This window comes from Leptodactylus fuscus, chromosome 3, assembly GCF_031893055.1.
Source record: "Leptodactylus fuscus isolate aLepFus1 chromosome 3, aLepFus1.hap2, whole genome shotgun sequence".
In the NCBI taxonomy this organism is placed as follows: domain Eukaryota; kingdom Metazoa; phylum Chordata; class Amphibia; order Anura; family Leptodactylidae; genus Leptodactylus; species Leptodactylus fuscus.
In genome coordinates, this window is record NC_134267.1 from 119,251,510 (window position 1) to 119,264,679 (window position 13,170).

The 13,170-nt window shown below is 40.9% G+C and overlaps 1 protein-coding gene across 1 annotated transcript in view; it reads left to right on the forward strand.

Annotated features, from left to right (window-relative positions):
* MDN1 (midasin AAA ATPase 1) overlaps positions 1 to 13,170 on the forward strand; it is a 146,965-nt gene that overhangs the window by 22,533 nt on the left and 111,262 nt on the right. Inside the window, exons 8-14 of the mRNA XM_075268181.1 lie at positions 561 to 664; positions 1,277 to 1,394; positions 4,657 to 4,850; positions 8,626 to 8,707; positions 10,416 to 10,511; positions 11,206 to 11,318; positions 12,787 to 12,935. Of these exons, the coding sequence (XP_075124282.1) occupies positions 561 to 664; positions 1,277 to 1,394; positions 4,657 to 4,850; positions 8,626 to 8,707; positions 10,416 to 10,511; positions 11,206 to 11,318; positions 12,787 to 12,935 (856 nt within the window). The remainder of the gene's footprint in view (positions 1 to 560; positions 665 to 1,276; positions 1,395 to 4,656; positions 4,851 to 8,625; positions 8,708 to 10,415; positions 10,512 to 11,205; positions 11,319 to 12,786; positions 12,936 to 13,170) is intronic.

A 13,170-nucleotide genomic window follows, 5' to 3' on the forward strand; every position in this document is an offset into this window, starting at 1 on the left:
TTACTTTGCCTTAAATCTCTCTCCACGTTCCAAAGCCCTTTGGCTTTCACTGATTAGACTAAGATGAATGGACCTAAGCTGAGTGCCTTGCACCATGGGTTCTGTGACAAAGTCTGCGACAAGATGGAATGCAATGCAGGCAGATTCAGGATGGGTACTCCTCCTGTGTGAACTGACCGTGGGCTCTGAACAGTCAAGTAGGCAGTTCCGAGCTGGAGCAGACTATCTGGAACCACTCTTCTGATAGTACGGAGTCTAAGCAGAAGTCCTGAAAATAGACTTGTGAATTTTGCGGGCTACAGAAAAAAAATTCCATTTGTGGCAGAGTCTGTGGAGCCCTGCATATTAAAAAAAAATAAAATTAAAGAATTGTAGTTGATGGCCACAGTGACAGGTCCTTCATGTTACAGAGTATGGGCGTTGTTCCTTTACAGTATTCCTGAATTCTCTTCAAACTAATGATTGTTTTAGGCGTGTTATGTGTGGTGCACCCCCCCTCCTTTTTATAATGGCATTGGCACTTGCACTTATTGGAATTATTTTTCAATATGTTTTTACAGATTTCTGTGCTAATCTCTGTTTTGGAAAATGGTCAGCTGGTTATTCCTGGAAGAGGTGATTGCATCAAAGTGTCCCCAGGTTTTCAGCTATTTGCTACCAGAAGGTAAGTAATCCATTGTTAATACACCACCAGAAGATATCCTCAAAAATATAAAATATATCCAAATAGGGACAAGTATACAACCCAAATAGATTATGGAGAGACCCACCTCATAAATACAATGATGACTTTACTGAAAATGACCGTTATAATACATATATTTAAAAAAAAAAAAAAAAAAAAAGAGATACAATATCAGTGTATCTAGAGATCCAGTGACTGGACTGGGTAGACTATTCCAATGGATACACTGGATGGTAGACTGGATCCCATATCAGTGTATCTAGTAGACTCCCTTACTTAGGCTATGGGATACCTTGTTGGACTTAATCACTCTGGTGGAGACACTTCAATGGCTGCCCTCCTAGTTTGCTGCTCAGTTGGTGCCTCTCAGTCCTCTTCCTGAGTGCGGGTTCTGTTCCAGCGCTGAAAATGGACTAGGAAGTCCTCTTAAAGATATCTCTACTACTCTCTTTACTCTGGCTCCTCCTAAGACAAGGTTACAACCCATGACTCAACCCTGAAATCAGAACCACGATTCCCTTTGCTTGGTTTGTTTTTCCTGGGGACGCCTATTACTCTGATTCATGTACTAAGTGATCATTTATATCTTAGGTTACTGACTTCCAGTTCTGGTTTGTGGTACAGACCACAGAATAGCCACGCTTCGTTGCTCGACAAATACTGGACAAAAATACATCTTGACAACATGAATCGAAGTGAGCTGAAAGAGGTATGGTATAAATTAAAAATATGTACATATATTTTCTAATGGTTTACAGTGTCTACTGAATGGCCACATTAACCCCTTCCTGACATCTGCCGTAATAGCACGGCTGTTGTTGGATACTTAAAGGGGTTGTCCCATCACAAGGATCCTATCTATACTGCTGGTTAATGTGGATGTAAGACTTTTCCTAAATACACTGCTTCAGCAAAACTGCTTTGTTTGGCCACTATCTTACTTTATTCATTTTTTTATGGCCACAGCCCTGACCTAGCTGCTCCTGAGTCAAATGATGTATCTGCTGCTCTCAGGGGGGAGGGAGGAGGGGCTAAGTGCAGGGAGCCAGCCTGTGTATCTAGCTAATCCTGTGTCTGCACCATGTGACCTAGGTCCTGCACTCAGATAGAGGAGCTGCTTTCATTTCTTCTGTTCTCCCAGTTATCAGACTAATTCAGTTGTGTTCATTATGGCAGAGACAGGCAGTCTCTGTATGTAACACAGAATGGAGTTGCTGCTGCCTGTACTTCATAGTCCAATGTGGGTGGGCGGAGCTACACGCGAATTTGGGGGCGGAGCTAAACGGCAGGTTGCCTGTGAAACCCCGCCCACCAAATGATGCAAGCAACCAGGAAGAAAGAAGATTTTACAAGAGTGAAGACTGCTGAGTATGTGAGGTGGGAATACCCCTTTAAATATGGGAGCCGTTCGCCACAGCTGCTGGGTGTCTGCTATATTATACACCAGACACCTGGCGCTAATGCCCGTGATCAGTGCCCGCATGAGCATGTCGCTTATTTTTTCCCGGATCCAGAACAAACAGCTCCCGGAAAAAAGAACTGACCGGCTCCCATTGATTTCAATGGGGACCGGCTTTATAGTCAGGATTTTGAGGCGAATTCGACCTCAAAATCCTGATCAAAAAACTATGTGTAAACTCATAATATACATAATATAGATAGAAAAAAGGGGGAAAAGGAATTATACTCAGCCCTCCTGCAGTAGTCCGTCTTAGATTTTTCTTTTTATCTCCATTTGGCTTTTAAATTCTTGCGACACCTTGCCCTGATGAGGAGCTCCCTCGGCATGGAGTGAAATAACCAACATAGAATACAAAGGATCATCCAGCAACGAGATAAGAAAGTCCAATATAAGTCTTCTTTATTTCTTGTTATCGCAATGTAAATAAAACAGCACGCAATGCACAGGAAAAGCCTGCGTCAGACAGACGCGTTTCAGATAACAATCCTTCCTCAGTGTCTGACACTGAGGAAAGATTGTTATCTGAAACGCGTCTGTCTGACGCAGGCTTTTCCTGTGCATTGCGTGCTGTTTTATTTACATTGCGATAACAAGAAATAAAGAAGACTTATATTGGACTTTCTTATCTCGTTGCTGGATGATCCTTTGTATTCTATATGTGTAAACTCAGCCTTAGGTCGGGTTTACACAGGTTTTTTTGGCCTGGAACCTGAGGCGGAGGTCGCCTCTGGTTCAAAATACGGGTAGCTGTGACTGGATGCTGGTGCAGTGCACTGGCATCCAGTTGCACACTGTGCTCCAGATTAGGCCCAATGAATGGGCCTAGTTGGGAGGAGGGAGTGTCTTCAGGTGGATTCGTTATGCGAATCGGCCTGAAGAATGAGCATGTCCGTTATTTCTTTTTTTTTTCCTGGAGCCGGAACATTGATTTCAATTGGAGTCGTCTTTTTGTTCAGGATTTTGAGGCGAATACGGCCTCAAAATCCGGACCAAAATACCCAGTGTGAACTCGGCCTTATACTAAAATGAAAGGGAGGTGCTCCCTAGTGGAGCCTGTACAGTTGATGGGTAAATGAGACACAGGTTAGGGCACATCTTACCTATTCAAGGTAATGAAAAGTGTATGTAACAAAAACATCTAATGTTCCGTTGCATCAAATCAATCTTCTCCCATGGTAGGAAACAGCTGCAGCTTTAGTCCATGGAAATTTTATCCAGAAATGCCAATAATGGAAGAAATTTTTTTTTTGTAGAAAAAGACTTTAAATAAGCGTTGCTGTAATAAAAATTAAATAATGTATTAAAAAATAAAGTAAGATTAAAAAAATCTACAAATATAAACTCATTTTTCGGTAGTGAGCAACTACGTTTTTCATGCCTCGTGCTTCATTTCTTTAAGAACATACTTAATTTTAAAGCATCACTTACCGTATATACTCGAGTATAAGCCAAATTTTTCACCACAGTTTTTTTTGCTGAAAAAGCCCCCCTCTGCTTATACTCAAGTCAGCAAAAAAAAACAAAAAACATTTTTTATTTTTTTATTTCATTTTTTTTTTTTTTTGGGAGGGGGGGAGTCTATGACCAACCACAATATCAATGTATAGAATCTCCCATAAAATAGTGCAAAAAAAAAAGAAGATTTTTAAAAAATAAAAGTTCTAAATCCCTCCTTTCCCTAGAATACATACAAAAGTAGAAAATTACTGTGAAATACATACACCTTAGGTATCCCTGTGTCTGAAAGTGCCCGGTCTACTGAATATAGGGTATCTGCAGTGCTCCTGTTCTGTCAGGAAGGGGTTAATAGGAGCACTGCAGATACTCTATATTCAGCCAGGCTGATTTCCAAGTGGGGGAAGAAAGAAAACAGTCCTCAAGCTCAGGGAAGGGGCAGATAGACAACCAAAACACCCCCTCCCCTTTCCCAGCACCTACTGCACCCAAAAACTCCGACCATTTTAATTATTGAAATTTTCCAGTAGCTGCTGCTCCCCCCCCCCCCCCAGGCTTATACTCGAGTCAATAAGCTTTCCCAGTTATTTGTAGTAAAATTAGGGGGGTCGGCTTAGATTCGGGTCAGCTTATACTCTAGTATATACGGTATCTCTGTGAGAGCAGTAGATTTTTTTTTTTTTTTTTTTATAAGTATTTGGGGTCTTTAATGTGACACCTAGTTCAGTACAATTTGATATGTGTTACTGTACTGATCTGCATGTATGGCACAACACTATTGCTCCAGTCATAGTCATTTGCTGTGGCAGTCTCATGTGCATGACTGGACACAAGATGTGACTTCACCTCTTCAGATTTATCAGCAATCAATGTCAGAAACCTACTGAGTCCTCTCTTTGTTGTTTTAATCTGAAGACATTCTCTGCCTATATCTCATTTTTACCTAATACCAGACAATCCCTTTGGACTTTTAGCTTTACTTTTCTCATTGCCTTAAATGTCTTCCATTACAAATATTTTCTTTTTTAATATCGTTGAAAACTTTACTTTACAGGTTCTTCATCAACTTCACCCCAATCTGGAACTTGTGATAGACAGATTGCTTGACATCTACATCCAGCTTACAGGACATAAACACTGTTCTCCATCCGTTGACAGCACTGATAGACAGTTGAATATGCCTGGTTCCGAAGCCATGAAAACTTCAGACAAAATACAAAGTCTTGAAGGCCGAGGCTTATCTTTACGGTAGATAACTTATTTTTATGAATACACCATATGTCAATGCAATATTTTTATTTGCAGGGTTTTTTTTTTGTTTTTTTTTTCTTTCAAATTGATGTATTCTGCACTATGTGTCAGTTTTTCAAATCAAGCGATAAAATTAGGGTTGAGCCGATCTTGACTTTTCAGGATCGATTTTAAAATCCGATTTCCGATCATTTTTCATTCGAACCCGATCTCAATCCCAATTCTGATCCCAATGCAAGTCAATGGGATTTTTTTTTTTAATCGGAGATCGGATTTTAAAAGCAATCCTACCCCCTGGTGTCCACTTACCTCCAGAGATGGCTGGTCCTGTGCCCCATGCCTTCATTCTTCGCCTCGCTGCTGCTCCACGCTGCTTTTCTTCCTTCGCTGCCCTCTCCCTGCCAGGTTAGGAGAGTGTGAGCGGGTTAGGAGAGTGTGGGCAGGTACTGGGAGGGGAGACGTCACGTCTCCCCGCCCTGTACCCGCCCACACTAAGCCACAAGCCCCGCCTACCTAGCGCTTTAAACACTAACCTGGGAGGCGGGGCAGCGAGGCAAGAAGAAGGAGGGCACTGGAGCAGCCATCTCTAGAGGTATGTAGCTGCTAAAGATTTAGTTTAGCCTTCCATTTGAATGAATGGAGGCAGCCGGCGCGCAGGGGGTTAAGGCTGTGTGTCGGCTGCTTCCATTAATTCCTATGGAACTGCAGCAGAGCCTTCACACTGAATATACATCGTATACTCAGTGTGAAGGCTAAGCAATGCATTGTGGGAAAAATCACCGATCTCGATCCCACATAAAAAGATCGTGTTCGGAATTCCGATGGCGATCGTGAAATTTTCTCGATCGCCGATCGGAATTCGATCTTTTCCGAACACGATCGCTCAACCCTAGATATAATGTGTGAATCTTAATTTTTATGGCTGTTTATTAACAGATCACTACATATTCTGCTCCTTTAGGCTAAAGACCTAGGATGCGAAAACTCACGTTTCCTCTTCTTTTTTTGTTTATACTTTGATATACTCCAATGTTAACCCCTTTCTTTTCAAGGACAAATGTTATATATCCTGCCATGGTAGCACTTGCTACTAATTCTGACTTATAAGGATCTACAAGGGCTATCAAGAAGATCTTATATTAATTTTAAAGATGCAGATCTGAATTCTCAACAGTGTTTTAACAGGTAATCCCATCATTTTTGTAGTGCTATTATGATGATCTTCGTATCAGATGATATTCTCATCTTTTAAATGAATCTAAGATCTTCTTGACAGCCCCTGTGGAGCCTGAGAAATTAGGTACTAAAGTGCCCTCCAGCCTCAGCCAGAAACTTGGCACAGAATGGGGGAAGAGGGCAGAGGAAATAATCTGCAGACTACATAGACAATGAAAAATGTGATTCCCAGAGAGAGAGCCATTATGGACATATATCCATGTTATTTCCTCTCCTATCTGATTGCAGAAAGAGTATTTTACTTTTGCTTGCTGAGTATCACAGAGATGTAATGTAATACCCCTTCAGCCTAATCAGGGGTATTCTTATGTAAGACTCCTCTGAACATAATCAGGACATTTATTGGTAATGTGACCCAAACATTTACCAGCGTCCAGAACGCAGCGCAAAAAAAAGTTGTACCAATCACTAAAAACACACAAAAACATCAGCAAAGTTTACATTTTAAGTTTATCCTGTTTATAATTGATCTTTATAGAGAAATATATGCCGACCGCTTCTCTAGCGAGATCTGTTACATGCTACAATGATGGCTATAAGATTTGATGGGCATAAAAATCTGTCAGCCATCATTCAGATAAGACATTTTCACCCATTGACTGTCACTTTAAAAAACAAAAAAAACTGTCATCTTTCAGATGGGAATAATAGTGGGTGCTATTTATTTTTTGAACCCATATTGTACAAATGAATCACCCTAACTTCCAGCGGGTCATCAGATCTAGAATTATGGCTCTCGAACCGCAGGAACTTCAGAGGTCACATCTATATTGTGTGAGCAATAAAGCACCTATTTTATGCCTGCCTGAAAACCGCTCTAGTTATCACTTTTAGTTAGATATAGAGATTATAAATATTCATTAGGATTACATTTTATGTAGGGTTGGATTAATTTATATTCTTATGTAATCCCTGATTTCTCTTTGCATGTACAAAATTGGTTGGCACATTTCTGTGATTTTTTGCCATTTTATTTAACCCCGTGTATGTAAATATAGATGTGTGGTTAATATGAATTCCTCACATCTTACAGATTTTTGGAAAGTGCATTTTGTTTGCAGAAAGTGGTTGCTTGAGCTTGCACTTTAGTTGCAGATTTAATTTTTGTGTGTGTGTGTGTAGTTTTGTTTGTAATTGTGGTTTTCTGCAAAGTTTCATAAAGGTGGTGTGTATGTACACACAGACCCTTCCCCCATCAATCCAGGGCCACCATGCTTAGTGGATGACCCATCTTCTTTTCTGCCATTGCCATGGCTTTTACCTATCTTCTGCCTGGCCAGACTCCCCATCCTGTCTCCCGGCATTCTTTTTCAGCCTCTGAGGGGTATATTGGAGACCTCAGCCCTCTTCTGGGAGTACATCAATGCTGGCCTGCTATTCACTGGCTTCTATCGGGACTAGGCTCCCTTTTTCTCCCGCACTTCTTGGGCCTCCCAGCCTTTCTAATGGCTCATCCTGCAAAGCAGGCTCCAGCAACAACTCCAAGAACCTCCAGTTGGTCTTGGTGGAACTCAGCACCTGAGGACTGTCTCCATGCAGCCTTCTCTGCAGCGGTCACTAGTGGGACACTCTCTGGTGGTCTGGTAGGCTACAAACTTGGGTTACCCCTCGTTTTAAGGCAGGACCCCTTCCACTATGTTCTATGCAAAAGAAAAAAAAACAAAACTGTCTTTATATTAGTGATTTAAAGGGGTTTTCCAGGCTTAATCAATTGATTAAGATTAGCGGTGGGTTGACACCCGAGTCACTGGCAATCAGCTGGATGAAAATACCTCACTTTCCCTTTCAATTTATAAAATCTGGAAAATTTTATTTATTTTATTAAATCTATTTGTTGGCCTTTAACTGTTTTTTTTTGTTTTGTTTTTTAATGCTGTATCTAATTGCATTTATTTTATAAGCTCAAATTCATGCAGGTGACTATTTGCCTTAAGTCTCCAGTCTGAGCAGTCATGTGTGGAAGTAACATGGACAGTCGCTGAACTGTCCATATTTTGGAACTGTCTTTTTGATTTCCAACACATAGTATTCGATCGAGTAGGTATTCGATCGAATAGTCGAATATTGAGGACTACTCGATTCGAATTTCGAATATTTCACTACTCGCTTATCTTTACTGTATACGGTTTTTTTATGCCTACGTTGTCCTAGTTCCTGTCCCACCTCCCCTGCACAGTTATTGGTGTAAAAAAAAAAAAAAGCGCTAGGGGAGGTGGGAGGGGAATCGAATTTTTCTGAGTTTACCGCGTGGTATTTGACAGAGTACGAGTATTTCGAATACCGTAGTATTCGATCGAATACTACTCACTCATCTCTAATCATTTCCTATTAAATAATGCGCAGTAACTTCCCATAGCATTTTTTTGTTAATAGGTTGCTGCAGCTGACACTTTCAAACTGTTACTGAGTCTTAATACCCTCATTGGTTGCAGACCTGCTCGCGTTGTTGCTGTTTTAGTCTTTCTACTGTTTGAGACAGAAGTAAATGTCAATTTATTTATTTATCTTTTATTTATTTTTTATTTCCTGCCCCTAGCGATCTACTGAAGTGGAGCAACAGAATTGCATACAATTTTGATAGTTCCTCAGCAAGCACAGCTTTAAATATATTCCAAGAGGTAAAATGTTTTTGGAAACTCCTGTAATCATTTGTCATCTTTAAGTGTGTATGTGAAAGTCAGGAATACATGTAATTAGGTTCTCTTCATTCGCTATTAAGTTATAAAACAGTATTCTTACTTTCTACTACAAAATATATTTAATAAGGCGTTACTACAAATTGCACTGCATTGCATAAAACACACTTAACTAAGGCATGGTTCGCACTACCATTGGATTCCGTTATGAAGGTGTCCGTTATCCCCTCCCCCCCCCCAAAAAAAAAAGAAAAAACAAAACAAAAAACACAGATGCCTAAGGGCCCGTTCACACGGCCACAGAGGGCGGATTATGACGTGTAATCCACGTCATAATCCGCACCTTTACAATGGTGGTCTATGGAGACCGCCAGGCTTCTTTTTCCGTGAGCGGAATACTCACAGTCGTGGTAGGCGGGTTTTGACACGAGAGTGACGCGGCTCACTGCATCACTCTCGGTGCCAAAACCCGCTATACCGCGGGACTTCTGATAGGGTGTAAATGGACACTAACAAACACGAGATAAAATCCCATTGAAATGAATGAAAATTTTAACAGATTACTGACGGTTCAGCTAGTGTCCGTTGCTAAAATCTTGTAATGGATAATAGCTACGGACACTACTGATGGTCACTACAGATGAGCGAACAGTAAAATGTTCGAGGTTCGATATTCGTTTCGAGTAGCCCCTCGATATTCGACTACTCTAATCGAATATCGAACCCTATTATAGTCTATGGGGGGAAAATGCTCATTTCAGAGGTAGGCAACATTCGATAAAATTATACTTACCAAGTCCACGAGTGAGGGTCGGGCTGGATCCTCCGAGAAGTCTTCTCCGTGCAGCGTCCCCGCGGCATCTTCCGGCTCTGAATTCACTCTGGCAGACATCGGGCCTGGGCAGAGCCGACTGCTCATGCCCGCACTACAAGCGGGCATGCGCAGTCGGCTCTGCCCAGGCCGGATGCCTGGCAGAGTGAATTCAGAGCCGGAAGATGCCGCGGGGAAACTGCACGGAGAAGACTTCTAAAGGTAGGAGAAGAACCAGCGTTGATTGGCTGACTGTATGGCATTCGGCCAATCAATTCTGGTTCTGCATCGAACTTTTACATTCGAATAACGAGTGGTACTCGATCGGGTACAAGTATTTCGAATACCGTAGTATTCAATCGAATACTTACTCGATCGAGTACTACTCGCTCATCTCTAATGGTCACCAATGGTAGTGTGAACGCTCTCTAAATTTCATATAGGAAATAGGTTCTGAATATAGTCAAATACCCCCCGAAGTACACTAGATAAAGCTGATCTGTGTGTACATAAGAAGATCCAGCAGCCAGAGACCCTCCATCTTGATGTATGCAATTTATTACTGATTTGTCACTTTTATGTTATATCCGGCTTGGTCCAGGACTGACGGTTCCTAAGGTGGCGAGAGGTTATCCATGCCTGACTAATGGCTCATATTTCTTAACCATTCAGTAAAGGCCGGGGTTGTGGCCAATGGCTATGTGACACACTTGTGACATAGACTGTGTTCTAGCGCTAATTAACTCATTGTTGCCTTTGTCAATCAACCCCTTTTATGCCTTGTAAGATAAATCCTTGTACCAGAAAGCCATATAATTGTGTGAACTTTGCAGAATATCTACCTGATTTATCATTATATTTTTGATATGAACATTCTAGGCACTTGACTGCTTCACAGCAATGTTGTCATCACCTGTGATCAGACTTAAGATGGCAGAAGTAATTGGCAGCAAGCTGAACATTTCTAAGCAAAAGGTGAGCTACAGTGAAAAACCTCTTATAGGCTGAGGGTAGATTTATCTATCTATCTATCTATCTCTCGCTATGCTGAAATGAATGTATTTTGGTAGTTTTGCGTTCCTCAAAAAATTATAAAGTGATCAAAAAGTCATATATTACAAACGTTGGTACCAGTCTCACCAGAATCCAAGTGTGCATCTTCTAGCTACATTAAGGATTCTAGGATAAGTGCTAAGGATATGTTCACACTGTGGAATTTGGAGAGTAATACAAGACAGTCTTCTGCCTCGAAATCTTTTCCAAAAATTAGCCCAGTGATTTCTTTGGCGGAAAGCTGAACCTCAGCTTTCTGATGTGGGTTTGCATTAGCCTCATACACATTAAGAGTAATGCTATGGTCATTCAATTGCAAAAACTGCGGCATAATCCGAACCCGGTGCACTGGAAAAAGAATTATCTGTATCCTATTGAAAATAATGGGAGGCAGAGTCAGCTGCTTTTTTTTGGAGTTTTGTGGTGGAAGACTGCCTCATATTCAACCATGTGAATCTACTCTAGATGGTGGTTCATTTTTATTTATTTTTTGTACTGTGATAGATAAAAGTTTTGTCTTGTTAACATTCAAATTCGTTTGAAGTTCTGAATACAATATTATCAATGTAGTGGGAAATGGTGTACCTAACTCTTATTTTAACTTGTTATGCTACAGGCTGAATTTTATTGTCAACTTTATAAACCAGAGATTGTAGTGCGAGAACTGGATGTTTCTGTTGGTAGAGTTGAGATGCTGAGAAAGCAAACTATGAGCATTCGTGTTCACAGGTATGTTGTAATGTGATTTGTCTCAATGTTGTGTGTAGTAATAAAAAATGAAGAAATGGTCAATGTGTAAAAATTCTAGAATTTAAAGTTACATTTTAATTATAATTGCATAATTTTCTAGGAATCTGCAAGAGGTTATCCTCTTTCAGACCAGTATTTCAGACAAATATTGTTATTGTTTGTATAATAAGCTATGCAGTTTTCCAAGATACTTTCTGTATCAACTCTAGATCTCTGCTTGAGGTAATGCATTCTGGTTACCTCCTGTGGATAAAAATCAGACCATGGCCATGTGAGATATGGTCCATTGAGGCGGCTGTTTATTTATTTAAAGTCAGCCGCTACTTATTGTGCTATTGCAATAAGCAGCAGACTATACTTATGACGCTAGGTTCACACCTGCGTTCAGCTGTCCGTTCTGTGGTTTCCGTCTTCTGCATGCCAGAAGACGGAAACCACAGACTGGGTCCGGCCGTGAGCGGTGGTGAGCGTTTTATGCTCTCCGCCGCGAAACCGGTTTTTTTAATCCGGACACAGAGTACTGCATGTCCGTCTCTGTGCCGGATTATAAAACCCGGTTTCACGGCGGAGAACATAAAACGCTCACCACCGCTCACAGCCAGACATCTTTCTCACCCATTCAAATGAATGGGTGAGAGACTCCTGCAGGTTTCCGTCTCCTGTTCTGTTTTATGCAGGAAACGGAAACCTGAAGTACAGAGTGCTGGGCGCAGATGTGAACGAGCCCTTACTTGCCTGTCCAGTTTAGTGGTGGTGGGGTGTGTGGGCCAAAAATAGGGGTTTGAGTACTGTGTGTGGGTCATAAAAGGGGCCAGATACTGTGTGGGGGTCATATACCTTGTGTGTGGAGGGGAGGGGGTCATATACTTTGTGGAGGGCCAGAAGAAGGAGGCTATGTATCGTGTTGTGGGCCAAAAAAAGAGATGTTCTATTTTATGTGGGAGCCAAATAAGGGGATTTTTTTCTCTGCCATGGAGTGAAATATCTCCTAATTAGAGGGCCCTCATCACACAACAAAAGAGGGCTGAGTATCTTTTTTTTTTTTTTTCGGTTTTAGGGGAGATCCTTTCTCGAGTTCCTCAGGCAACAGAGAGGTTCAAGACCTTACAGGTGCACAGCTCGTTACAGTCACATATCATAATCTGACAACTGCCTGGTAACTAACTGTGCACCTATGTGTCTGTCACATGACCATGGACTGAGTGTTGTTAAGTGGGGGTAAACACAAGTTAGGCTGAGGCCCCCTATATATGATATACTGTCATATATGTATTATAGTCAGGTGTCTTCTTTCTTTTGATCATATGGGTCTATTGTTAAATATTCATTGTAAGTCTAAACAGTGCTTTCTAGTCTCAGCTTTGTTGCTTATCTATTTTCCATTTATATTGTGCACATGCTGTTTAATGTTACTAAAATGATTGATTTCACTGTTTTTTCTTTCTAGGGACAAGATAACATTTGCTGCTACGCGACCCTCTTCAATATTAATTGAACAGATTGCGGTGTGTGTTAATAAAGCAGAGCCAGTATTGCTTGTTGGTGAAACTGGCACAGGCAAAACATCCACTGTTCAATATCTTGCTCATGTTGCAGGTAATTTTGTTTCATTTTTGTGTAGACATAAGGTGTGAAAACTTACAAGTCTGTCTTTTTTTGTATCTAGGGTAATAGATATTGAATTTTTCCCTTAAACCTGTCATGAAAATCAAATCTTTACTTTTTATTAAAATTAACAGTAAATGTAACTTACATAAAATAGTAATTCACTTGAAATCTACACAGTCTTCTTGGGAGCGTCTGTTATTTTTACTCATAGAATCAAAAGTGT